Genomic DNA, 27641 nt, shown 5'->3' with positions numbered 1-27641 from the left:
GGGCCTAAATTCCTTCGGAATTCTCCCTCGCTCGTCTTAAACGCGTTGCAACGTTCGTAACGTCCTTATCTTTCGCCAAAGTCCGCCAGCAACAGAAAGAAATGAGCCGCTAATGGTGTCTCTGTCTCGCCCCACCTGGCAGCGCAAGTCTTGCTGGCGTCCACGGTTGCCTTAACAGCCGTTGAGAGCATGCTTACGCCCGCATATGCGACGCTCGAGCGAACCAATTCTTCCCGGTGCCGCCCCCAGCAGAGGAAGGTTCCCTTTGCAGATGTTTTACACCTTGTGTCACAACAAACTGAGAGTAACGTCCACCAGGGATGACAAAAAATCGCCGGCGAATGCCTTTCGCGAGAGCCAACCGGTTACAAAGCAAACCGCTAGCTTCTACAAGGAAACTACTGAGAAATGTACACTGATGGCCCGATATAGGGAAGTGTAACACCACCCATAGGCGGGAACTCTCACGAGAAAAGAACACGATAATCTCGCACTTGAAGCATGCGCCAAATGTTTCAAAGAGCTCGCTGTCTTTGGACCGAGAGATGTATGCATGTCATCGTGGCTATGCGATTAGTCTTTACGGATGCACTGTCGACGGCAGTGGTTAGATTCCCTTAACGGTCACATATTAGTTTTTTTTATTAAAATGGCGGGAGACACCAACCTACCTGCCTACCTACTTACCTATGCCAAAGCGCCTAGAATAAGACAGAGTGCTGCGTAAGAAAACAAGCGCATCCTCATGTCACGCTCATGTCAGAACGATGTAGTATTATGTCTGGGTGGGACTGTTACGTATTAAAACGGCAGTGGGCATTCGTTGGATGCTTGCCAAGGCACTACCACTTGACCAGCGAAAATCTAGACGATGACGGATTAAAGTTTGGATTATTGACGGTCAATAAAAAATAACCCTTCGAGGTGACAGAAAGAGCCGCATTCTTTGGAAACAATAACGACCGCCAAGGCAAAGATGCTCACATTGCCACAAGTTTACTGCCGCTGACGGCCAACTTGGATTTACACTTCCACTTCCACTTTACACTTAGTTTACACCTACCGCGTGATTGCATAAAAGGTGACGGCACTCGCCCAACATCGGAGGCGGAGTTTGGCGAAATGGTGCGCAAGATGCTGTGGATGGGATTTTGGGAACAGTTTGACCATTCTCATTTTCTGGGGCAGAATAATCGAATTACCTGTCCTAGTTGCCTATAGAGATATATCTTGAATTTCGATCTGTCGTACCGTAGAGTGTATATGCCGACAGGTGTGTGCTCGGGCACGTAGTGAGATCAGAAACGTAGAGCTCCGACATGAAATGTGCTGTATATTCATGGAGAGTTGTCAGTTTTAACTTTTATATATGTGAAATAATCTCGTCACTTAATTTCTTCAACCTCGCGACCTAATCTGCTCACCAACAGGCGACTCTCGATAATAGAGATGGACAACGACATGGGTCTGCTTAGCCAGCTTAGTTCGACGATCAGTTATAGCTCAGATCAGCTACCATGTTCTAGATGCTGCGGTGGTGTATGCGAAACACTTTGTGACACCTGTGTACGAATCGCGAGCTCCAGAACCAGAACCCCATGGAACCCCACGGAACCCCACGGAACCCACTCTTCACCGCTAGAGTGTTGCCCTTATACTCGTCTTGCTGACGAAACTGACCCACAGGCACTGTGCATTTTAATTGGACTTTGGGGCACGTGTTATATTTCTCTCGAAACATTGACGCGAAGTCATACCGAGGGCTGATTACGGGACATTTCGGTGATGACCACGGAAGTACCGCGGAAGTAGGTGCTCAATACGCTGCAAACGCCCTTCTTTTGTGATAGTACTCGCTAGGTCAGGCACCTAATCAGTCCATGGTTTAAACAAGCGCTTTCGTTAGCACCGTGCTCATCTGTAGCTTTTTAGTGAGATCGCAATTTTATGGATTCTCCAAGTGAATTCTTGGCTTTATCGTCGGCGTCGTTGTCACCGTTGACGTGGCGTGCCGCATAAAGACAAATGGAAGAACATCACGACCACGCTCACTACGCTGTCGGTGCGAGTGAAAGCGTGCGATGGTAAGGCGACTAATGGCTCAATATCATGCATGCCAGAAAGGAAGGTTGGGACGAAGCACGTTGATTTTCATCTAAAAAGCTACCTTCGATGGCTACAGAGTCTGAACACGCCTAGGGCTGATGGTCTCTCGTGCGTTGCGTTCTCGTTTGTGGCTTCGGGTTGCAGAGAGACGCAGCACGAAGGGCAATACGCTCGCTCCTGCTGCCGCTTTTCCTCAGACCTGTGGATTGACAGTGAGTTCCGTGGTCATAGATTAGGATGCGTTCATGTTTGCCCTCATGTGCGAGTGACATCATATTAATTTAGTTAACAAATGTTTGGAAGTTTATGCGGCCAATAAAACTACCATCGATACTTCGTGTAGCGGATGAACACGTTTTTGTCGTAATTCACTGCTTCACCTTTCGGTCGAAACTGTGACATTCTCGCGTTGAAAGCGTGTCCATCTGGTAACTTAGAAAAGCGCGGCGTATTGAATGGCGGCGGCTCCCAATGTGGCTTAACACCAACATAGTCTTCTGCGCTCATCTGCGATCATCTGGCGAAGAACGCGAAATCGCACTTTCGGTTAATGTCAGACAAGGCTGTTGCGAGACCATAATTCTCGATTTTTGACAATTTATTGCCTTTTGTAGGTACCGCGATGTCGGGTGAAGCATTTCCTGATTGATACCATTGCAGGGAGCCATAATAACCGTAGTGACGTATATCGAAACACAGCGCGCGTTGAAATGGTGCAACTCGCCGAATATGGGTACGTACATATAGGACAGCTATAAACCTGAAAGGGGCCATTTATCATCTCAGCATATTTATACAGTTCAAGTATTGAGCCGAAAACGCCTTCCCATAACATATTTGCACTTTTATATTTCTGTTATTCCCCAAGGATGCGGTTTAAATCTGTTGACGTGCCATTATATCGTGTACGGGCTGTATTTTCTACACCAGTGTCGCCTCTGATTGTCTTGAGAGAAAGAAACGCTTGATAGTTCTCGGACAAAGTTGGTATACGAGGTGTAAGACTTTTGGAGTCAGGTTGTGCTGCTTTCCTTGCTTACTGCCTTTCGCTTTGTTTGCATATCGTGGCGCATCTAAATTTTCACTGAAGGAAGGAGCGTTAAAAAGCATATAGGCCAGTAATAAATCGTGAACAAACTGAATCAGAAATAAATGTTCGTTCCTGGAAATATCCAACTCTGCTTCAAGTGCAACATCCAAGAGTACCAAAGCATATATATCAACATAGGCTGGGAAGATGTTCGCCCTATATGGCCATTCGCAAAGATTTCTTGAAGATTAATTTTAGTCCTTTTTTCTGTTTTCAGCTGCCGAATCCGATAACAGGTATATGTCCGGTTTTCTTATCTTTCATTGTGGTATGGAAGTTTAGAGAATGTACTCAGACTTTTCAAAAACACGTTATGAGATGCGATATAATGTAAGATTACAAATTCCGCTTTTATGAATAGAATGGCTGTGCTTACACTCACGGAATCCCATGTGCTACAACCATGTATCTTATTCATAAAAAGCCAACAGATAATAAAGCCAGTGAACGCATAGAGGAAGTAATTTGCTAATTTAGTTAAGTACGGGTAATGATAAGGAAAGCAAAATGAACCCAAAAGAAAAGCATTTAGCCACCAGCGGGAGCATCATGCGCGTGATGGACTACCAATTGTGCGACGGCAGCGGCTAGAAGGCGCTTGTAAATAAATGGTGGTGGGTTTAGCTCCTACAAGAGGCAAGTTGTTTTTACAGCTAAGCTGTATACCTCTACCCCTCGATGCATCTATCGAGTCCATGAGGAAAATGTGGGCCGATCCGCGACTGAGGTGAAGCAGATTGAGGCAAGTCCACCCTAATAATAATAACAGTAAATCATATTCAAAAATAAATAAATCAGTATGAATTGTTGCAAGGGGATGGGAATACTGAAATTCTTTTTGAACAGTACATAGACTCACGAGCAGGAGGCATTGCGATATAAGCAATGCACAAGATGTATGTACAACCGTAGACCCGTGACTCACAAGAGGACAATGCCACTGACCGCTGGGATGGCTGTGCCGTAGAAAAGAAACGCGCAATTGTGGTATCCACTAAGTGTATATCTTGAGGCACACCAAAGAATGTATGATATTGAAAAGTTCATGACAGCACACTTTGCATGGATTAGCCATGATGGCACTACTCATGTAGGCATCATTGGATATTTCGATGTGGACATTTCAAAACCAGACACGACATGGTTCACCCAGTTTGTAATAGAAGAGTTTGATTTAAAGTGCCAGACCAAGCGATGTGACTCAGCGACTCTAGAATAGTTGTGCATAGATTTACCTTTGGTTGAGATTCTGTCAAAGCTTGCAAGCGAGCCAATCAGTGTATATCACAACAATCACAAAGCAAACATCGCTACCAATACGAAATAATGAAAATAAATACAGGTTCCCTCGTCTAACCCTGTGGGATGTTTTACAGCTTCACTGGTCACCCACCTTCACGGTCTCCAGTGGCTCCTCAACTTTTTGTCCACTTTCATTTACCTTCAATTAATGTTTAATATACTTCAACTACAACACTAAATAACTTCCCTTATGCTATTTCGCTACAGTATTTGCTGGTTTTGTATGGTTAGGCATATTGAAAATCTGGTTTCTCAATTCTCTTTTCCCCAGCTTCAGCCTCGCGTCTTGGTTTCGAAGAAGTGCTAGATTTATGATGGAAAAACCCTGCTAAAACGGAGACATAAAATAATCTCGTTTCACAAACGTTTACCAACACTCGCAATCGACAGCTATTCAAGGTGCTGCATTGCCGCCATATCAAAACATGGCGAGCATTTTTATCTGGCGTTTATGAAGGAAATGCTATTAGCTTTTCAGTGCGTAGAGTACTGATTGCTCTGTTTATACCTCACTCAGCAGCACGCGAAGCTAAAAATAATGTGCGTATTTCATTGTACAATACTGCCAGCGCAGGTGCTCGCATTGCATTTCCTTTATAAATAAAACACCTGGTCTGTTAAAACGTAAAGAGTCCTTACGCTCTATTGTGTTCTTTTATTATGAACGACTACATATGGCCAGCCACTTGGCTATAACGTATTCGGAATGCCACATGAACCATCGGTAAAGCTCGTCTAACAAATGAAACTAGAATAGAATGATTAGATTATTCCAGCCATAATTTCAATATGACTTACATTAAAACGTTACAACGCTTGAGTGTGTTTCCTCCACACATGTGTGAATTGACTTGCACTCTTGGTGTCCCTGGCTGAGGCTGCTAACATCAAAACGATTGTGAAAATTTTCTCTTACATAATAGTGCATACAGTTATTTTTTGGCAACGGTAATAAACACAAATGTCTTTCTAGTAGCATCCAACCTCAATTACAGAACGCCGGTACACTTTTCTTGTCCTTTCATATCACTAGATTACTGTCGACTTTACAAAATATACTTGTAATGTAGGGTACTGCCGACACAGGAATTCGGGACAACTGTTTGGTCTGAATGCTGCAGTTCTAGCACGTTAAAAAGTGAGTGGTAGAAAAGATCATAGTGTTATAATATTTCCAACCAAATTCCAGACTACTTTTACTGGGTCCCAGTGGAATATTATAGGACTCACAGAGCTTGCATGACAAATCAACCTACCATTCTAATAGGTTGAACTAGGAAGTACTCGGGATCTTCTCATGGTTTAGAATGTTTTTAAAACCACTTTGTTTACATCAATATTATTTCAACTTTTGGTTAAGATTCAAGGCTATATTCAGATGTCGGTTTTTTGTAGAAAGCGGTTTTCCTTGTTTTTTCCATTGCAACTTTACGCATACATTCAGAAGCAAGGTGCTAAAAGAAATGTTCCTTCCATGATTACCTTGTGAGACAAAACGTGCTTTTAAACCCTTTTTCTTGACTTTTTCTTGACTAATGACTATTTGATTTTTTTCTTAGTGCTGTCTGCAGTGTTAATTAGTATTCTCACCGTTAGCGCGATTATTATATTTTTATAAAACACGGATGTCGAACGCCTGAAGATTGTTCAGTGATTATTTACCTTATTTTCCTTTAAATTTATTGAATAATATTTTTGCTCACAGCACGCTACGAAACACTGATGACATTTTTCATAAATATATTGAAATGACATATTGTGTACTCATTCCTCACATAGATATGCATAAAATAAACGAAGATGAATAGAATCGATCAAAAAATTTTCCACATTATACCCTCACTTTTAAATAAATATGCCATCAAAGCGGGTAGTTCTTTTGATTCTTATAGACTTTCAGTGAATGCTTCGTTATTATGCACATCATTTCATTTATCCTAGCTCATCGCAGAGCCAAGGAACAACACTACATAAATCTCGAGGCTTTCCTCAATTCAGATTTTCAATAGTTAGGTACCACTGTCGCGGCGACTAGCAACATAAGTCTTTCGCAAAACAATAAACCTAAACATTAAATTTGGCCTCTTTTCCTCTTAAACGTCCATGAAACGCTTTGGGCCAGTTTCGTAGAGGCGAAGAATTTAGCTACAGTAAAACATTCCTGCAACAATTGGAGTGAAGCGTCTCATTTTAAGAGCGCTACAGTACCATCACATGTTACCCTCCTACCTAGCCAAGCTTTTCGACTCATCTTGTTGCCCGAGTGATCTGGGCTAAGCTCCGCTTTCACTCTCTTTGCGTCATGATGTGACGTCGTGCCGTCTACTTCCGGTTGTCTTGGAGACGCCGCGCGAAGCCTCTCGGACGTCTCTGCTAGTTGCCTGGCTGTCGACCCCCAGCGAGAGCTATCCAAGCAGCGTGCGTCGCACACGTTCTGTCGCTGCACTATTTTGGTGATCACAGGCAAGCTGGGCGTTTTGCCGGTTAGGCGGAGACCTGAACAAATGCCCCTTCAGGCAACTATTGCTGCAATAAAGAAGCGTGAGCAGCCTGAATTGCTTAGATTTACTGTACAGATTACATTAGAGGCTCTAAAGTACAGGCTTTAAAGCGAGCCTTTGCACCAACTGTACAACGACCAGCACGGTGCAGCCACTAAGTGGCAGAGAACTTAACCTGCCAAAACACAAAGCTAATATTACTGTAACCAAGTGTAAAAATTTTAAACGTTTAAAATGACAATGTGTTCACGAATACGCCCCTGGCAAAAACTTACACCAGCATCAAAGTAGAATACGTTACCGCTATATTAGTTCTCTGTTTCTCTGGTTGGGCTCTGTGCCTCCGAGTGGATGCACCGTGATAGTCGGTAATACTTGCCCTTCTGTTTATCTGGTAAAACACCCAGTCCTCTTGGGATTACGTTTGCACGCTAAAACTCCATATTGTGGTAGTAATCCTCCAGCGTTAAGTGGCGCCCACCAACGCGTAGATGCTGGCGTCTATAGGACATCGACAGCTTTATGGTGTGCAGTAACTCCTCTCGCAGTGGCTTTGCTGAGAAACCCGATGTCACAGCTTGCCATATCACCGATCACTAGATTTGCAGCCCACAGCGCACCGAAGGCGATCCACGGCGCTCTTGAAAAGAAAGCTGGCGACGAACAGCGACCGCGCAGCCCGTGTCAACATGGAGAATGTTTGAACACAAACAACGCCACATTGTGTGTGCTGGAATTGCCTGAGATAGATGGTCGTTGTATGTGGCTTTTCAATTACTTCTTATGCAAAGAATATAACCAACATTACAACCATTGGGAATAACATTCGTTCACCATAAATTTGGAGCAATCATAGATTATGCGACCTGTGTAGCCAATCAAGTAGCTCTACCCATTGGTGTGTATTAGGCCAAATGCGTCAGTGGTAAGGGGGCGGCAGAAAACTCGGCGGAGTGGCTTCGCTGCAATCGCTAGCGTTCGACATTACTAAGACATCATCGTCATCATCATCATCATCATCCTGGTTACGCCCACTGCATGGCAAAGGCCTCTCCCTACTTCTCCAACTACCCCGGTCATGTACTAATTGTGGCCATGTTGTCCCTGCAAACTTCTTAATCTCATCCAGCCACCTAACTCTCTGCCGCCCCCTGCAACGCTTCCTTTCGCTTGGAATCCAGTCCGTAACCCTTAATGACCATCGGTTATCTTGCCTACTCATCACATGTCCTCCCATGCCCATTTTTTTTCTTGATCTCAACTAAGATGTCATTAACTCGTGTTTGTTCCCTCACCCAATCTGCTCTTTTCTTATCTCTTAACGCTATACCCATCATTATTCTTCGCATAGATATTTTCATAGCATTGCTCTATTCAGAGCAAAACATTATAATACACTACAAATTTAGGTGAACCGCTTCAAGGCGTCACTGAATGTTAAGAGGGACCTAGTCTAATGACTCATTACGTTTGCACAAAATCTTTTAAAACCGTTTAAGGGTCCAATAAAACAGTGGGATAACGTAAATAAAACATGGTTTATCACAAAAAGAATTCCTCTATAAATGGCTACTTAATAAAAGTTTTCCTTCTACTTGTGGCCTTTATTCCCTTGCAGTGTCTCTGGACCAAGGGTGGCTGCCTTGGCTGTTATCATGTGCTTTTGCCTGATGGCCATGGCGGTCATGGTGCTCGCCCTCATTATTACTACAAGCGATATTCGTAAGCTCCACACTTGACTGTATTTTTCCGCAATACACATAAGAAGCAGAGAAAGAGCATTCGGGTCGCTTTAGGACCTAGCCCCTCTGCATTTCATGTGCATTTCATGCATGCATTTCATATTCTGACGTATAATGTAACGTGGTCGGTATGCTTTCTCTTAAGTGAACTGTAAAAAAAAACCTTTTTTCGGGAGTCTTATTTACACGCTCCAACATGGCTAAGCCACCGGCGGACTGCATATCTGGCAGTGACACTGAGTCGTGCATAACTTCTCCTTGAAAATTTTGCCCGCCATTTCTGGATGATCTCTCCTGAAACAATAATCGTGTGCCTTTCGTGCCCTTGTTTTCTTTTCCTTTAGGGCTAAGCACTTGCTACTTTCCTTTCGAGACAGCTATGTCACATTGATACGCGCAGGCCATTCGAGGCATGAGCAGTACGGGGAGCACAGCGCTAAAGAAAGGAAGCTGACACAATTACGTGATAATTTTGGTTTGGCGAATAGTAAACCTAAGGAGGTTCAATATATAAGAGGGAAAGGGACCGAGGAGGCCTAATCCAACACGAAAGAACGGTTCCATAGGGACGGTTATCGGCTCGAGATAACCGGCAAGTAGCACCTGAGGCGTTTTTCGATGCTGGCAGGGAGCAGAGGAAGCAACATAGCGTCGGACGGAGCGAGCAGCACCAGGCCGATAGACGCAGCGGCGGACGCGGTCGTACATGCGGGTTACCCCAAGATTTCCTGCAGTGGGCGCGTCATGCATCTCAAAGAGTACAGTCTATCGTAGATAGCACAAGCACGACAAGAAGATCAGAGCCGTCAGGGAGGAAGTTCCTTCGGTACAGAATTCCGACCTGGATGACATATCGGCGAACGGATGTGTCGGTAGGTGCAGAGCGCAAACGCTCGATGAGTGCTCGCAGCGATAGGTCTCGGTACTGCTCATCGGTGATTTTAGCGAAGGCAAACACAGAGAAAATGCCGTTGGCGGTACGACTGTCGGCGTCGTCGGGCTCGTCGACCCGGTAACGAGATAGGCAGTGAGCGTCCACGTGTAGTCGGCCAGATTCGTAGATGACAGAATACGACTATTCTTGGAGGCGTAAGGCCCAGCGACCAAGTCTTCCTGTGGGATCTTTCAGTGAGCATAACCAGCAAATGCGTGATGGTCTGTGACAGCAGAAAAGGGTGGCCATATACGCATGGGCGGAATTTCGCAACCGCCCAAAGTGAGGCCCAACACTCACGCTCACACCACCAATTCTGTGACCGCTGGCATCAGTATTGACTTCGGTAGGCGCTGAAGGATCAAAATGGGCCAGAACGGAAGGCGTCGTGATAATGTCGATTAGATGGGGCAATGCAGAGGCCTCGTTATCGCCCCACTGTAAAGGGGATTTTTTTGTCAAGCACTCGGTTAGTGGTCATGCTATGGCGGCAAAATTTTCCATGAAACGGTGGAACCACGAGCAAAGGCCGATGAAGCTGCGCACATTCTTGGCACACATCGGAGCAGGGAAGTGCGTGACAGCATGGATCTTGCCTGGGGCCGGTTGCACTCCGTTCGCGTCAACGAGATGTCCAAGGACGGAAATCTGCCGACAGCTGAATGGGCACTTCGATGCGTTGAGCTGCAGACCGGCTCGACGGAAAACGTGCGGGACTGCAGAGCGGCACTGGAGGTGCGTAAAGAACGTTGGGGGAGAATACAATAGCGTTGTCGAAGTAGCACAGGCATGTAGACCATTTGAAACCGTGAAGAAGGGAGTCCATCATGTGTTCATATGTGGAAGGAGCGTTACACAGACCGAACGGCATCACTTTGAATTGATAAAGACCGTCGGGTGTTAGAAAAGCTGTCTTCTCGCGGTCGAGATCATCCGCGCCAACTGCCAGTAGCCGGAGCGAAGGTCAATAGAGGAGAAATAGAGCGCCGTGGAGGCAGTCAAGGACGTCATCGATACGAGGTAGTAGGTGCACGTCCTTTTTGGTAATCCTCTTAAGGTGCCGATAATCCACACAAAAGCGCCATGCGCCATGCTTCTTTTTTACCAGTACAACAGGTGACGCCCATGGACTACGTGACACTTCAATAATGTTCTTGGCAAGCATTCTGCGAACTTCGGCGTGAATAACTAGACGCCCAGCCGGTGACACTTGATACGGGCGGCGACGAGTAGAAGGGGCATTGCCGGGACTAATGCGATGTTTACCAGCTGGAATTTGGGCCAAAGTATGATTGTTAAAGTAAAAAATATCGTGGTAGGAAAACAGAACGCGGTAGAGCTCACGAGTGTGTTCTGACGGCATGTCGGGCGCAATCATTTTCTTTAGGTCGGCGATGGTACAAGTTGCCGAATGCGATGGTAGAGGAGGATCGGCTGAATTGTCGTCTACACCAATAGATGCTACTGAGTGATCCTCGAATAAGCAAAGCTGGGCCATAGACATCCTGCGTGGTAGCACTTCGGTCGTCAAGCCAAAATTGACCACTGCCAGGCAGACGCAATTCACCGTAATAGATAAAACTGCATGAGGTACTGTGATACAGCGTGTAAGGAGGACGTCTTGCATAGAATCCGCGATGTAGTGACCATCGGACACTGGTGGGAATGACACCAAGCCAACGTAAGTCAGTGCGGAAGGTGGCAAGCACACGAAGTCGACGGAACTGAGGCCGCTGGGTTGTGGTTCCAGAACCACAGAACCACAGCGGGATCCAGAAGAGGCAGGTCAAGGCGGAGAGTACTGGCGGAACAAGTGGTGAGATGAGAATGTGCGGATAGGAAGTCTAAGCCGAGGATGATATCGTGGGGACAGTGCGCGATGACTGTGAATAGCACGATAGTGGAGCGATCGGCGAAGCAGACGCGGGCGGCACACACACCAATTACGAGGGCTCTTCCGCCATCGGTGACACGGACAACATGCGTCGTGAAGGGCATGATTTTCTTCAGCAGGTTAGTAATGGCAGTGCTCATTACCGACAAATGCGTCTCAGTGTCTATAAGAGCAGACAGGGAAACACCATCGAATGGCACGTCAAGAAGGTTCAGATGAGTTGGCAACGTAAGCACAGGTTTTGGTGGCGTAGGGAACAATGCAACGTCACCTCGAGGCACTGCATCGTCTAGTTTTCCGGCTGGGAATGGCGTCCGAAGGGCGTTGGCAAATAGGAGCGACGATGCCGGGGACAACGATATTGTCGTCTTTGGGGCGAAAGCTAACGAGAATAGGGGCGCTTCGGCGCAGGAAAATCAGTGGCGGAATTATCTGAGCGTCAGGCATAAGGATGAGAAGGGCGACCTGGGGTGCGAGAGTAGGCAGTAGAAGTAGACCGGGTCAGGGAGCTCCAGGTGGTGGTGATACATACTTTATTTAGTGAAGGCAAAAAAAGGAAAATAATATGCCACCATTCCGTGGGCGGCCTGCAGTCTGGCAGTCATGGCCTCTATCTCCAGATCATGCCTGGTGGTGACTTCCGCTGCCCAGATCGTTAGCCGTAGCTGGACATCCGACTCAGAGCTGGCCAAACCAGCCTCCCACAGCTGCGGACTAGATGCATGCAGGGGTGAGTGTTTAGGGCATGAATACAGAATATGAGCATAATCTGCTCGTGGGTGTCTGCAGAGCGTGCATTCAGGTGAGAAAGCACCGGGGTGAATAAGGGCAAGTCGGGCAGGAGAGAGGAAAGTGCGGGCCTGTAAATGCGCCACCTGCTCTCTTGGAGCTTAGACAGGGATTTGTGAGGGGGGGGGGGGGAGGGATAGGCGAGAGCTGCGGTAATGAAGGGTGATGTCATGGAAGGTGAGTACGGAGTCACGCGCGTCCATTCCGGAGTGTAGGGGGCCAGCTCGCTCTGTAATCTCGCGAGCGATGGAATTTGTCGCCTCGTTGCCAGGGTGCCCCGCGTGAGCCGGAACCCAGAGGAGTTGGATACGACGAGGAAGGGGAGGGGAGTGCTCAAGGATGCTGAGCGTGGAGGAGGAAATGCGACCTTTCGCAAAGTTGTGGGCTGCAGCTATGGAGTCGCTGAATTTCAAAAGGGGTTGGGTATTGGCAATGGCGAGTGCAATAGCTGCTTCTTCTGCGGCAGTGGAAGTGGGGGCAGGTATAGTGGCAACAGTTCGGAGAGAAAATGTATGGGAAATGGTGGCAAGGGCGTAGGCGGAGTGGGAATTGTATGGCACCACATCGACATACACAGAGTTAGACTTTGTGCCGTATTGGCGCCAGAGGGTAGAGACACGGGCAGAGCGACGCGCGGCGTGATGCTCAGGGTGCATGTTCTTGGGAAGAGGGTTGACAGTGAGCATGGAAGATACAGAGGACGGTAAGGGGTGGGTTACACAGGCACGGGACACAGGTCTTAAGAGGAAGCTTTAGCTCGGGCGCTCCTATCTAAATACATGTGAAAGTAGAATTCGTTTTTCTCGGCAACCACTGCACCAAATTCGACTGAGTTTGCTGCATTTAAAAGAAAAACTTAAAATCTAGTGACTGTTGGTTTCGAATTTTTTAGTTAGGTCATCAATTTTTTATAAAAAATTGACAAAAATTGCAAATTTTCAGAAAACGAAACTATCAAGTTTACAACTGTGTAACTCAATAGGAAAAAATAATATCGCAATTCTGTGAAATTGTATCTGATAGCACATCTAAAGCGGACAAAATGTATATGTTACACATGAAACTCAAAAAATGTATTAATATGCAATTACAACTTTTGCAGAACCCTCGTAAACAATGTAACAAATTCACGTGAGATGTAAAATGACATACAATATTTGTCCGCTTTGAACGATCTAATGGATCCCGTTTACAGAACCGCGATATCTGTTCTTGATGCAGAGCTATTAGTTCGGAAACCTCATGCTTCTATTTTTTTCAAACTTCTGAATTTTTGAAAATCTTTCTAACAAAATTCAAGCCCTAAATCAAAATTCTGTTTCCAACAGTCACTAGAATTTATGTTACTCTCTCAAATGCAACAAATTTCATCAAAATCAGTCCAGAGGTTATCTCAGAGAAACGTTTTTGCGTTTTTACGTGTATTTGAATAGGTCGCGTCGGAGTTGGGCCCGAGCTAAAGCTTCCTCTTAAGCGGAGGGAAGAGAGAAGGGCTCTACCAGATGCGGTGCGCTAAAGGCGGTTGAGTTGTGCCATGCGATGGGCCTCCACAAGCTCTGAAAGAGTATTGTGAACGCCCATTGCCAGTAGACGAGATGTGGGGGTGTAGGTGGGAAGCGCAAGGGTGACTTGTAGGCTTGGCGGATGAGACAGTTCACCTTCTCTTCCTCGGCGCGAGAGAGAAAGAGATAGCGGAGGGAGTAGACAAAGTGGCTGAGAACGAAGGCCTGGACAAGACGACGGACGTTGTGCTCACGCATGCCGCGATGTCGGTTAGCGACACGTCGAATACGTCTGACGGTCTGGTGGATGGTGATAGTTAGGCGTGTGTCTGCCGCTGGATTGCAGAAGGAGGCCCAGCATGCGTAGGCAGGAGACACAAGGGACGGGGTGTGCGTCAATAATAATGCTAAGGGTGGGGGAAGAGGTGGGGGGCGTGCCTCGAGCCGAGACGTGCAGAAGCTCCGACTTTGACGGGGAGCAGGCCAGCCCGAGTGCGCGAGCATGACCGGCAACCACGTCCGCACCCGCCTGGAGGATGGCCTCCATCTCTCCAATATTTCCGGCGGTTACCCAGAGCGTGATATCATCGGCGTAGAAAGTATGTCACAGGTTGGGAATGGCAGCGAGAGCACGTACCATGGTGAAAACAATCATGTTGAAGAGAGGGGGGAGAGGATGGAACCCTGGGGGGGCCCTGATTTCCAAGAGTGAAATTTGGAGAGGTCCGAGGGCCGAATGAAATCTCAGCGGTGCCACGGGCAAGAAAAACCGTGATATAACCGTGGATATGAGGACTCACGTTAAGGGTGGAAAGAGCATCTAGGATGGCGGAATGAAGGACGGTGTCAAATGCCTTCGTCAGGTCGATTGCCAAGACCGCACGAGTGCGCTTGGCGTGAATAGAGTCAAGAATTCCTTCGGAGAGCTGGAACATCACGTCATGGGTAGAAAGGGAAGGTCGAAAGCCAAACATCGAATCGGAGAAAAGGTGGTGTTCTTCTAGAAAGTTCTGCAAGCGGTCGAGAACAGCCTGCTCCAAGAGCTTACCGAGACATGAGGTGAGGGAACTAGGGCAGAGATTTTGGATGTCTATTGGTTTGCCAGGTATGGAGATGGAAAGTTACCTTAGCGTGGGTCCACTCGGAAGGCAGAGTGCTTTCATGCCAATGTTTGTTAAAGAGGTCAGGGATGGCCTCGAGGGATGGGGTGTCCAGATTACGGAGGGCCTTGTTAGAGATTTGGTCGGCCCCTGGTGTGGTGGTGGTGCGCAGCTTATGCAGCGCGGCACGAACCTCAGGGTGATATCTGCGCCGAGCGCAGAATAAGGGTTGCCGGCGTAGGAAGGGTGAGAAGAAGGGGCTTGGTGCAGATATAGCGATCACGAAGAGCAAGAAGAAAGTCGGAATCAGAGAGTAGAGACGAGTGCAGGAGGCGCGTCACGTCCCTGCGGTGCATGGCCTTGGAATGCGACGGGTCAAGGAGGGCACGTCGGAGAACTCACGTATCCCTCAGCCCGAGGTTACCGGCCATGCGCTCGCAGGTCTGGCCGCACTGCTGCCTGGTGAGAGAGGAGCAGTGCTCCTCCATGTCCATTGCCAAGTGAGCAAGGAGGCACAGCGAGCGGTTGTGTTTCTGGGAAAGCCAGTGGCTGTGCAGGGACTGATACGCCTCCCAGAGGTGCAGGAGGCGACTATCAGCCGTGTAGGAGGGAGGAGGGGTGGGGACGGTGGAAGTGGCAGAGGAAACATCCTGAAGCAAGCTAGTGGTCCCTTGAGAGAGGTCTGAGATGGAGGTGGAGGCTTCGTGCCGCGACTGGCGGAAGCGAACACAGTCCACCACCTGCACCAGACACTTGCGGGAGGAAGATAGGGTGGGAAAGGAGAGACGCACAGGATATAGTGGTCGCTACCGTGAGAGACCCAGGTGTTCGTCCACATGGCGTGCGGGATATTTTTGCAGATGGAAATGTCCGGATTAGTGTTCCGTTGTACGCTGGAGACGATGCGGGTGGGTTCCGAGAAATCGTTAAGGACGGTCAACTGTTCGTTCTGCAAGAAGATCCATAGTGCCAGGACCTTCCTGCAGTTCTTGGGGTAGCCCCAACTTACGTGATGAACGTGGGAATTCCCAAGAATTAGGAGCGCGTTCCGGCTCGCGTGTGAAATGACGTTGCGGTGAAGGGGGAGGAGAGGAGCTGCAGGTGTGCGGGGAGGGCTGTATACATTGAAGACAAAGAGGCTGGCATGTTGCCGCCGCCGGGGAAGGAGTTCCAAGAAGAGGTGAGTGCACTTCGGAACGTCGAGTGGATGCTCGATTGCCATGTAGGCGCGATGAACTAGCGTGGTAACGTTAGGAGGTGAAGGGGAAGCAGGGTGGAAAGCTGCGTAGTCACGTAGTTTTACTGCGGAGAAGGTTTCTTGTAGGGCGATGACAGCGGGGAGGTCGGAGGGAGGGATGTTCTGGAGTTGGAGCTGCAGGGTGTTCCGCCTTGCGCGGAAGCCGTGGCAGTTCCACTGCCAGAAATTAAGGCGCGGGGTTGTCTGGCCATCTTGAGGCCGGGGTGCACCTGCTGGTGCAGGGTGTTTGGGAGATAAGGATGAGGGGAGGAGGGATGAGACATTAATGGTCATCTGGGCAAGATCGGCCTCGAGGGAACTCTGGCGGGCCTCAATTTCGGCCATGCGGTTTTTAATTTGAGCCACCCAGCTCTGCGTGTCCGTACGCAGAGCAGTAATGGCGGCCATGATGCGTCGTTCATGTGCCACGAGGAACGAGGCCGTATGGCGGATGACAGCCTCCATCTACAGGGTGGGGGCAGGTTCGGTAGAGGAGCGCCTCTTATGTGGAGGGCTGCGGGAGGGGAAGGCGGCGCAAGAAGACGCGGCCGAAGAGGAGGCGGACATAGGGGCGGGAGGTGGTGGCGGTGATGTCTGGAGAGCGATGGGTTGTGAGGTTTGGTGAGTGGAAGAGTTGGGGAGGTGGGGGCGCGTGAGCAGCCCCTGCTCGTAATGTGTGTGTAACCCCGTAACATGTGTGCCGCTGCGCAAGATGCATTTAGGAGTGAAGTCAGGGGGTCCCGCTCCACGTGCACAGCTCCGCAGCGTGGGCAACGTCCGCACATGGGCTTGGTACATACGTCGGAGCGGTGACCATGGCTCCTACAATTGAAACAAGCTTCAGCCATGGGGCGGAAGGGGTGACAGATAAACAGGCCGCAGTTGAACAGCACGGTGCGAGGGAGTTCTTCGTGCCGACGAAGGTGATCAGGGTGGACCGGGAGTGATCCATCTGCCTTGCGTCAGCGACGGCGTAAGTGCTGCTATGATTCATAGCCTGCAGGTCCTCGATTATCTCCTCTTGCTTTTGATTGTGCACGGCGCTCTAGATTATGCCGCAGAGGGCGTTGTCAGGTGCGGCAACGTAAGCGCGAAGTGGGTACAACTGGGTGGCGAGACGCAACTAAGACGTTCGCACATACTGCCGGGTGCGCTGCTCCGAGGGTGTACTGATGGTGAAAGAGTTGTACGGGTTTATGCGTACGCGGTCCTCGACATGGGCGTCGCCGTACTCAACGCTGGCGCTAAAACAGAGTGAGGCAAGGAGGGCCCCATTAGTGGTTGTGCGGAGTTTGAGGCCACGACCAAGGCGGAAGACGATCTAGTAGTCTTCCGCTGGGAGTCGAGGCAGCGGGACGTGGTGGCGTAGGCAGTATTCAGCGATAACGAGGTGCCATGGCGGATTTGAGGTAGGCGTTCGTGGCTGAAACTGCTTCCTTTGGATGGGCCGCTCGGTGGGCTTGGAGCATTCGGGACCAGTGAGGGTCGTCATAATTATTGTTGGGAGATTAGTGTACCGTCGACTATACTTTACATATCGGCGGCTTCGAGACAACGGGAGCGAGTCGCGACGCAGCGGAGGCCGGTGCGACGCTACGTGCAGCTGCACGCTAAGGGCGAGCTGGCGTTGCGCCGAGGGTTTGCGATAGCTCGGCGGTACCGTGGCTGCTCAAAGATGAGGCACTGGTGAAACGTTGGTCGGCGGGTCCGGGCAGATGAGGTGTCAGGAAGGTCCTTACACATCCGTGTGCTCGATAGCAGAAAGTGGAGAATATCCCGGGCGAGGTGCCAAAACTAGGAGCAGAAATCGCTGAGCCCATGCGAGGCACTTCCTAAGAACGTCGTGCGTGGGTTGCGTCTCGGGAACTCCAGCGACTGTGATAGTGCCGAGTAATGTGCCCGATTCGATGGCAGTGAAAACAAAAGGGCTTGTCATCAGCAGTGTGCAATGCAGATGGGTTACAGAAACGTGGTGGGCAATAAGATACGGGACGGGCCGGGATCGAAGAAGCCGTGTGGATATCAGGGCGATCGGCCAAGCAGATGGCGTGAAGACCCATGTTTTAGAGCGCAGCTCTTTGGCGTCCGTTCCTGGGTTTCGCGTCGTCGTCGTCGTCCGCGTTGTCGGCGTTGTCGTCGGCCTCGTAACCAGCTCGCTGTCGAATCTGCTGCTCTGCCGCCGCGCATGCGCGCTGTCGGCTCTCCGGGCGAGGGAGGATGATGGAAGGGAGGAGGAGAGACTGTGGAGGAGGGTTGGCTACACAAATGGCTCTTTGGCGTCCGTTCCTGGGTTTCGCGTCGTCGTCGGCGTCGTCGTCGGCGTTGTCGTCGGCCTCGTAACCAGCTCGCCGACGAATCTGCTCCGCCGCCGCGCATGCGCGCTGTCGGCTCTCCGGGCGAGGGAGGATGATGGAAGGGAGGAGGAGAGACTGTGGAGGAGGGCTGGCTACACAAATGGCTCTTTGGCCTCCGTTCCTGGGTTTCGCGTCGTCGTCGGCGTTATCGTCAGCCTCGTAACCAGCTCCGCCCCCCTTTCATCCCCCCAGCGCTAGCAGCGACCGACTGATACCGCTTTCGTGAGTCCGCTACCGCACTCACGAAAGACGTCGTGCACTTCCTGCAACTCGCATTAACCGTCCATCGATCCACACCGATGTTAGTAGTGGGGGACTTTAATGTTGACATAAAGACAAACAGCAATTTCCTAACACTTATGCGGGAGAACATCCCGTTCCTCTCGCTCGTAACGCGTCCCACGGCTATGACAACCTCGCGAGGCACTTGTATAGATCTCGTCTTTGAGAATCAAGCATTGGTGTACCAAGTCGAACATATATCAGTCTATTTCTCCGACCACAAAGCTTCCTTCATGACTGTCAAGAACTGTTAGTGGAGTCTTTGTTAAAGGAATACGTGTGAAAAATAAAAAAAAATTCTGTGATAGCGCATACATGTGTTGCTCGATTTCTTTGCCTCAATCTATCGAAAAGGTGAAACAGCTTATTTGCTGCGCTCAAATTTCGCATTAGGAAGTAACGTAATCGTCGGTAATTTTTTTTTCAACTCCTGGCGGACAACTGCCTCGATCAGGGAAACCTTGACTGCAGGTGCGTTGGTGGGGCCTGAGCCGAAGGCAGCCGGATAGGTGGCCTCGATCTGACGCCGGACAATTCTAGTAACATCGCCAGTGTTGATGGGACGAGGAGGGTCGGCACAATAAGATTCCGCTGGGGTTTTGGGCAGACGGGCAAACTGCAGGTCAATACTTCGGCTTTTAGCATGTTGCAGGTGGCGGCACTCTTCTATAACTGTATCCACCGCCGCCACGTTGTTGAAAACGAGCAAGTTGAAGACCTCATCGGCAATACCTTTGAGGACGAGAGAAACTTGTTCTGACTCAGTCAGGTGTGCGTGAACTTTGTGTCACAGAGCCAAGACGTCCTGAATGTACCTGACATAGGGCTCTGCTGACGTCTGCACACGACCGGAAAACGCCTTCTGCGCGGCAAGTTGGTGACTGTAGGGGTTGCCGAACAAGTATCGGAGCTTTTGCTTAAGCAAATCCCAACTAGTGAGCTCATCTTCATGCGTCCGAAAACAAACTCGAGTTGTGCCACCGAGGTAAAAGACTACGTTGGCGAGCATGATAGTAGGGTCCCGCCGGTTATTGCGGCTGACGAGTTCGAACAGGCTTATCCAATCTTCGGCGTCTTCCCCATATTTACCTGAGAATACGCCAGGATAAAGGGGAGAGGGGAGAGTGATATAGGTCGTCGAAGTGGAAGCAGGTGCCGAAGCCGGCGGAGTCTAGTTATCGTCGCCGGGAGCCATGAACGAAGGCTAGACTTATTGTCTACTGCGAAGCTCCGTGACGAAGTACAGGGAGCGTCCACCTCCACCAGATATGTTACGTAGGAAGACGCAGCCGAAAAGCTGTATACAAATATATTTACAAGGAAATACACCGCACTTGGCCAAGATGCAACAGCCAGGGCTAGCCTCTATTCGTCATCGTCGTCTTCACACTGCTCGTCCCTTCGTGATCGCATGTAGTGTTCCGTAGCAATATTTTGAAGTGCCAAGTGATAAACACGCATCGGTGAAGCAGAGATCGAACTGTAGGGTTGTTGCAACAGTCAACTCACTAGTCATCGTAGCTCCCTCTGTTCCGACCCATTGTTAGGCACATGCTCGTAAGTCGGAGGAAGCGGAGATTATTTATAGCACTAGATGCAAAGAAGGAATAAAGTCATATCCTCGCGCACAAAACAGTTAATCCTGGAAATCCTGTTAATCCTGCTCAAGGCGCGGCAAATTGCGCGAAAACCCGATGATGCTGTTTGTAAGGGAGGGCCGGCACACCGCTCCTCCACCAATATGTTACTGGGATGTTGCGAGTGTAGAAAGACTATAATTACAATTTATATACAGGATGAGTCAGAGCAGTTAACATGGCTGACCACCAATGACACGAAGCAGCCAGCGTCTCCGATATTCCTCATCTCTCTTCTTTCATCCTACCGGCACAATATAATGGCAACCATATTGTATGTTCCTTTTTCAAGCACGTGAGACGCAGTCGCCGATGTTAAGGTCGTAGCAAGACAATATTTCATGCCGGCTATAAGGGAACGCGAGTGACCGGGCAAACCTATGACAGTTACATATGCTAAACACCTACATGTGGTAAACCTGTAGTCTACAATATTTGGGTAAAGGAATATGTAAGAATTTAATGGCAATACCTCAGCTTCCTGCATATTTCTTCTGGCACTCTCCTGGCGAGGCTACTGGAGAGCGCGTTCTAGAAAAAATTCGAGCAATAACTACAAATTTCAAAGATCCGTTTGAACTGTAATAGTCATAAGATTAATGCACACTAACGTAGTATAAGATATTTTCGTCTTGTGATTCTCTTTACCACGCCACGCCGGATAAAGTGGAATCCGCAGTCGTGAGGATAACGTGAGCCATGTTGGTGGGGGCTTCGCCATATCACAAATTTCACGAGCAGGTAAATAATATCTATGCTTCAAATCACGTTGCCGAGCATAAACTGTTTGCGGGAACTGAATACCCGCTTTACGCCAGCTTCGCTTTAGCGTATACTTAAATGTCTTGGACCGGCACAAGATCTTGAATTGGGGAAACCTGCACCTGTAATTAGAGCTACATGCGCTATAACGTGACAAGACTTAAAGGGACTCTAAAGGGTAAAGTGATTTGTTCTTCATCAGTAAATCACCGTTCTAGAACACCAAAAACGCCACTCTTACAATGATAAGGCATTTGTTAAGCCAGAAAAGCGCAAGAACGAAATACGGGTGGCGACATCTACTTGAGTTCCCACACCAGGAGGCTGTGACGTTTTGGATTTTTATGGCGTCTTCTAGGGCCTACTAAATATATATAGCGGTACAGATTGACTAAATTTTGTTTTAAAGGAACCAAATAATAAATGCTAAACCTTCCCTCAGACACGCGGCCCAAATGCGAAAACAAAATTTGGAATCCCTGATATCACGCAGACGTACAGGCACTGGGGTTTTGTAGCGAAATTCAAATAGTGATACTTGGACCTTCATTTTTTTATCTAATATTCAAACTATTATTCTGAAGTGACTGCCTGCAGGGTTCTCAAACAATGCTTCATTAGTTTAAACTGATTTATTGTTTCGCTTTAGTGTCACTTTAACTTGGGTGCTCCTACAGCTGGAGCACAGCAACTCACATGAAATAAATCCCAATGTTCTATGGAGAATCGCAATCTTCTCAGTGCTGTTTTTGCCCACATAGTAAACATTCCACGCCAGCTGCCTTGAATATGCAAGGTGGCTACACCCAGCGACACTTTATGAGAGTAGTTCTACCTACTTTCGCCACAATATCTTATATCTGAACATACGCCATGATTGGAGCATACACGAGTCCATACTTTACGTACTAAGAACGATTTCTCTAGAAGTACTTCGTCATGTGCCCGTCTGGAACTCGTCGTATATTGTACAGAACAAAGCCCTTTATAACTGCATGTCCCTATGCTAGATAACAAACCCCGTCGACATTGAAAAGTGAAATACCATAATTTCATCAAAATGTCCTAATGAGATAGGCGCTAGATGTAATGGCAACCATACCAAAGGCTATCGTCATGTATTTAAAGCCTTCTGTGCCAGTGGTAGCTGAGCGGCTTCGACTATACCGCACATGTCGCTTTTTGGATAAGCCGAACTCGAATTCACGGCCTAAATTCTGACAGCGTTTCCTTCATTCATTTTCAGGGATTATTTAGCTATTTAATCTCAGGCAAAACCATACGTCGTTGCTCGACCCAACCGCAAAAATGTCAAACATCGTAGTCACGTGGGGCTAGAGTGGGCAAATGGAGCCGGAACGTTTGTTATATTGCAATATGCGACCCATTGCGGCCTGTTTCTCCGCAGTTGGTGGTGGCAGCACCGTCGCGCGCACGGATGCCGACATCGACAGCGGTCCACTCGCAAATCCGCGTCCCTCCGCAGCAAAGCACCCAACGCCAGCCACCCCAGAACAGACATCTTCTACCCCACCCACGGGTAGGTGTCTTTTTGTTGTCGAAATGTGTTAACAATGCTTGATTACATGGTAATTTCACTCTTTCTTTCCTTTTTTTCAACAAGAGTGGTTGAAGGGAGGCTGCAGTTTAAAAACGTCCATGTCTTAAGCGTTTAGACTAGTTCGGGATGAATTTTGTGCAGTTATGAAAATGACCATGTCACCCTTTGAAGACCTAAGCACACTGCTCATTGGCTTCAACAGTAAGGTCAGTCTCAGGACGTTTTCCCTTTTGTAGCGATAGCTATATTACGCCAGGATTTGGCCTCTTCGTCGTCGCCGCACTTTGAGCCGTGGCCGCACTGTGACGTCACACTACGGCCCTTGATCCTCCAGCGATTCGGCTCGTCGCGGTGGCCGCGCGGCCACCGCTCCTGCTGTTGCGCGCTCCCTGCGCCCTCTGTGTGACGTCACACCCCGCGCACCACAGCGGCGATAACCGGGAATATAGAAGGAGAGATCTCGCGTCGTTGCCGCCATAGTTGAGGCCGCAGTATGGATGGTGAGAAGTAGCCCAGCACTAAGTTTAATAACAACATGTCTAACTGCAAGCGAAGCTTAAGCGCAGCCGGGGGTCTTCAGCTATCGCTATTCCACTAGGTTTAACCAACAATAAAGCACATACAATTTTTTTTTAATTTTTTAATACTCATAGTAGTGAAGTTTAGGTGATAGAGTGTATTATAATTTAACATATGCTCTAAGAAAGGCCTAGGCACATAATAGTCCTAAAATATCACGGTCAATATCATATTAGTCCTAAAATATCACAATGAAGCATTCGCTTCAGCTAAATACACTCTTTTTGCTTGGTGTGAGTTCCGAACAAGCATATGACAACTCGGGATGGAACGGCTGCCTCCAATTTTCATATTAGCGCTCGCAGATTGTTCGTACACTTTAGGGACCGCTTATCTAAACACAATTCTTGTTTTCATTAGCGGGTGTTACATTTCAAAGCGGTCCTGAACCACCTCGTGCTGAACCCTCAAAGAGACCTTGGGACGAATATCTTGCCTTCCAAATATATTGCGTTCATCGTGGTTCAAAGGCTTCCTTCGCAATTATACGGCAGACACTTCACAGTTGTCACGGACCACCACTCAATCTGCTGGCGCATTAACTTTTGTGATCCATCTAGTCGGCTTTCGCACTAGGTCGTTATCACGAGTGAGATTTCGCTGTGTCGTACAAGACCGGACGGCCCCATGTTGACGATGATTGCCTTTCAAGTATGTTCATTGATTCCATGAACTGGGACGCTGACTACGTTTGAACACTATCTTGCTTCCCTGGCACCTGCTTTGCTTTCCCGACAGCGATGCGTTCAAGGTTCAGAAGCTGAAGTACCCAAGTTTCAGCCATGGTTTCCCGCAACGCGATATTCTGCTTTTGCACGTTCGTTTCGCGTCCGCGATGGTTTAATCTACAAAAAGAACTGCACTACAACTGATGCATCCATAAGATTGGAGGGTCCGGAGAGCCTTCGCTCTTTTGCTGTACTTATCATGCGCGATGACCCCACCTCAAGCCTCCTGGGACCAGCACGGTCTCTGTACTGGGCTCGAGAACGCTCTTATTGGCGAAAATGCGTCATACAAGCCAACAATACGTTGCCAGCAGCACTACGTGACAGTGTCATAAACACGCGAACATACATCCTGCTAGTCAACTCCAACCTGTGCTGCCTCCAATTCGCCTTCTGAGCAAGCTGGCCTTTTCCACGAGCTACCGCGGTTGAAAACTGGATAGTGGCGTGCGTTGACCGCAGTACTTGTTACTGCGAGACGAAAGCCATTGCTGCTGCGCTCTCTCTTTTTTTCCTTCGCTTCATAATTCCCCGGCAAGGGCAGCCTCCAGTGCTAGTCAGCGACCATGGGCACTGACAGCAGTTCACTTCAGATGTGGAGGAGCTCCTACTCTTGTGAGCTCGTACCTTCTGACATTCCATTCTCTACCATTCCCTAACACATGTGCTTACAGAATGTGCCAGCCGAACGCTTATGCTTATGTCGAATATAATCATAGGAATTAGAATGAAATTATTTCCTTTAGGACGTGCGCTTCCCATCCTGTAAGGCACCCGATCACTTGCTACAGCCCATTCTTTCTTCGGTATGCGCCCCGGCCTCGTTTCACCCTAGACACCGCCCTCACAGTGTCGACTATACTGGCGATCCTCCTACAACAGAGACACCCTGTCGTGCTGACGAGGCTCGTCGGCTTGCTCGTCTACGCACGCTAGCTTCGCATGATAAATCATACACACGACACAACAGCTGCCACTGCGGCGTTGTCTATACAGCTAGTTCTTTGGTCTAGTTGGCGACCCCGACACAGAAACGCGGTCTGTGAACACAAATTTGTGGCGCACTATGATGGCCTTTTTGCCATACTCGACCATGTCATCAGGATGAAGTATACCACAGCTCGACTCACCAAAGCACGACGTTCTGCCCCGACGGAAGTAATGCCGGGCTAAAACGATACACCCAGCGCAAACCCGCATGACTCGCCCAGAACGGTGCGTATGTATTACTGGTTTTGGTATGAACTCTTATTATTCTGGCATGTTGTGTTGAATTATGGGTTTTTACGTGCCAAAACTACGACCTAAATATGAGGCACGCCGTAGTAGGGGACGCCAGAAATTTGGACCACCTTGGTTGTTTAACGTGCACCTTCATATTGTTTTGAGAAGAACGTCATCAATAATCAGAACTTCTTATTTTCGTTGAAAACAAGGTTGTTTTCAACGAAAACAACCAGGTTTTACTTTCTAATTACCCGAGCAAAACAATAACAGAGCCAAATCCCTTAATATCTTCCCAGACCTCCCAGACGACGCGTGCTACTCTGCTCCCATCGTCGCACTACGCTTTCCTCCTCGCCACTACACTCCGCGTTCGCTTTTTTATGTTTGGTGTTACGCCGCTGTCGACGCCGACGCTTGCCGAAGGAGCAGGGGCGAAAGAGCTGTGCTGCACAAAGATCAAGGAGATGTACACGAAATCATTAGAATCAATACCCTGTATGGTATACCTGATTATGTCAAGCAGTCTAGGTGACTGTCACTGACCCGTTTCGATGTGACTGCAAGTAAACGATCATCGTCATCATCATGTATGAAAGCGGCTTGCTTCCTTTAGGACGGTCTGCAACGATGGCTTGTTGTTCCCGTTGCATTTGTGAATGTTTGCTGATTCATTTATTCAGTTTGTTCAATGTCCTGACAGGCTTCCTCCGGGTGGAGTAACGCGTGAGGGGGTTAGAAAAGATTATATACACGCACATATATATATATATATATATATATATATATATATATATATATATATATATATATATATATATATATATATATATTCAGAAGCAGAAGTCCACTCATTATATAAAGTTTGGCAGTGTGAAACCGAAAGTTATACAAAAGTTAACAGCAGAAGTAATAAACGTTGCTCATTTATCGTAAGGCTGCAGCAAAGCAACTGCTCTGGATATGCGCTCTCATTTCTTCGCGTTATGTGTCATACAAAAAAAGAGTACACATGACGATGTTTCTACGCCAACACAACTTAAAAAATAAATCAACGTTATGTAATCTGACTGCTTACTTTACATCTAAAGTCTCTTGATGAACAAGGTATTCAGCATAGCAACAATACCTAATTATAAAAGGAATATGTCATAATTACGCAGTTGTTTTATGTGAAATATACAATGAATGTACAATTACTGTGGTTTTAGCACAAGAACCATGACTTGAATATGAGGCACGGTTGATTATCATGCATCCTCCGGAAAAATTGTGACAGGTCAGCTTCCACGTGCGCTCAATGCACGGGACGGTGACGTTTTTTTCGTTTGCCCCCACCGAGATGCGGCTGCCGAGGTCTCGAAATCAATACATTCAAAATCAATACATGAGTAAATCAATAAACAAATGTTCCTGAATAAACGTAACCATACTCGTTATTTAGATGAACAAATATGCAAATAATAAGCGAATAAAATGACTTCATTACTTTAGTACATTATTAGGCGCGGATGGCAATATTCCGGCGACAACTGAACAAATATTCAAAGAATTAGGCGAATAAAGGGACTTCATTACTTTAGTACTTATTAAGCGTGGATGACAATATTCCGGCGACAACCGATGTCTGGACGTTAAACTAAATTATATTGGTGAAAATCAAGCCTTTGCTGTAAGCGAATGCGTCACCTAAACTACAGAAACTAGAAAAAAATCACAAACCACACGAACTTGGATGCCCAAGTCAGCCACGCAAAACCAGTGTAACTGATAACCGCATTTCTGGGTGAACGACGGATGTTGGCGATAGCGGTGCTATCGTATGGGCTGGCGCGACGTTCCCATGTTTGCACCCCACACCAATGCATGGCGTACGCCACTCCTGAACGCACTTTTAACTTCGAGTACAGTGTACTTCGGCGGCTCCGTTTTGCAGGAGACGGTAGATTAAAGTACACCCAACTATTTAGTATAGGTGTCCCGAGATGAGCCGGAGTTGCTTGCCTCAACCACCGCCGAATCTTGGTTCGATGTTCAACTAGTACCGCCTCTCTAGTTAAGCCCACAGCAAGAAAAATATTGAGTACGCACCGGACAAACAGCACCCTACTGTCACCAGTGTATTGCTGTCGAGGCATTATGACACAAGCTTCAAGCAAATGAAACTGTCAGTTGAGCACGAGCAAATGAAAAAGCACAGGAAGACGCCTTTGTAAGAAGGCAAGAAACAACACAGATCACGCCGTTTAAGCTGGTTTACGGCTCGAACCAGACGACGACGCTCGACGACATGCTGCCGCACGTCGCTGAGGAGGAG

General features: G+C 48.1%; 2 protein-coding genes across 9 annotated transcripts in view; one reads left to right on the top strand and one right to left on the bottom strand.

Annotated features, from left to right (window-relative positions):
- The window catches only part of LOC139050390 (uncharacterized), a 527729-nt gene that overhangs the window by 333633 nt on the left and 166455 nt on the right, over window positions 1–27641 (bottom strand). The gene's annotated exons all lie outside the window — the stretch shown is intronic.
- The window catches only part of LOC139050487 (uncharacterized), a 144771-nt gene that overhangs the window by 15294 nt on the left and 101836 nt on the right, over window positions 1–27641 (top strand). For all 3 annotated transcript variants that reach the window (XM_070526930.1, XM_070526931.1, XM_070526929.1), the window contains exons 4-6: window positions 3414–3432; window positions 8618–8721; window positions 22641–22772. In XM_070526930.1, coding sequence (XP_070383031.1) covers window positions 3414–3432; window positions 8618–8721; window positions 22641–22772 — 255 coding nt within the window. The remainder of the gene's footprint in view (window positions 1–3413; window positions 3433–8617; window positions 8722–22640; window positions 22773–27641) is intronic.

The sequence above is a fragment of the Dermacentor albipictus genome, chromosome 10 (genome assembly GCF_038994185.2).
Source record: "Dermacentor albipictus isolate Rhodes 1998 colony chromosome 10, USDA_Dalb.pri_finalv2, whole genome shotgun sequence".
Lineage (NCBI taxonomy): Eukaryota > Metazoa > Arthropoda > Arachnida > Ixodida > Ixodidae > Dermacentor > Dermacentor albipictus.
The sequence above is the reverse complement of the archived record's forward strand: the minus strand, read 5'-3'. Positions and strand labels throughout refer to the sequence as shown.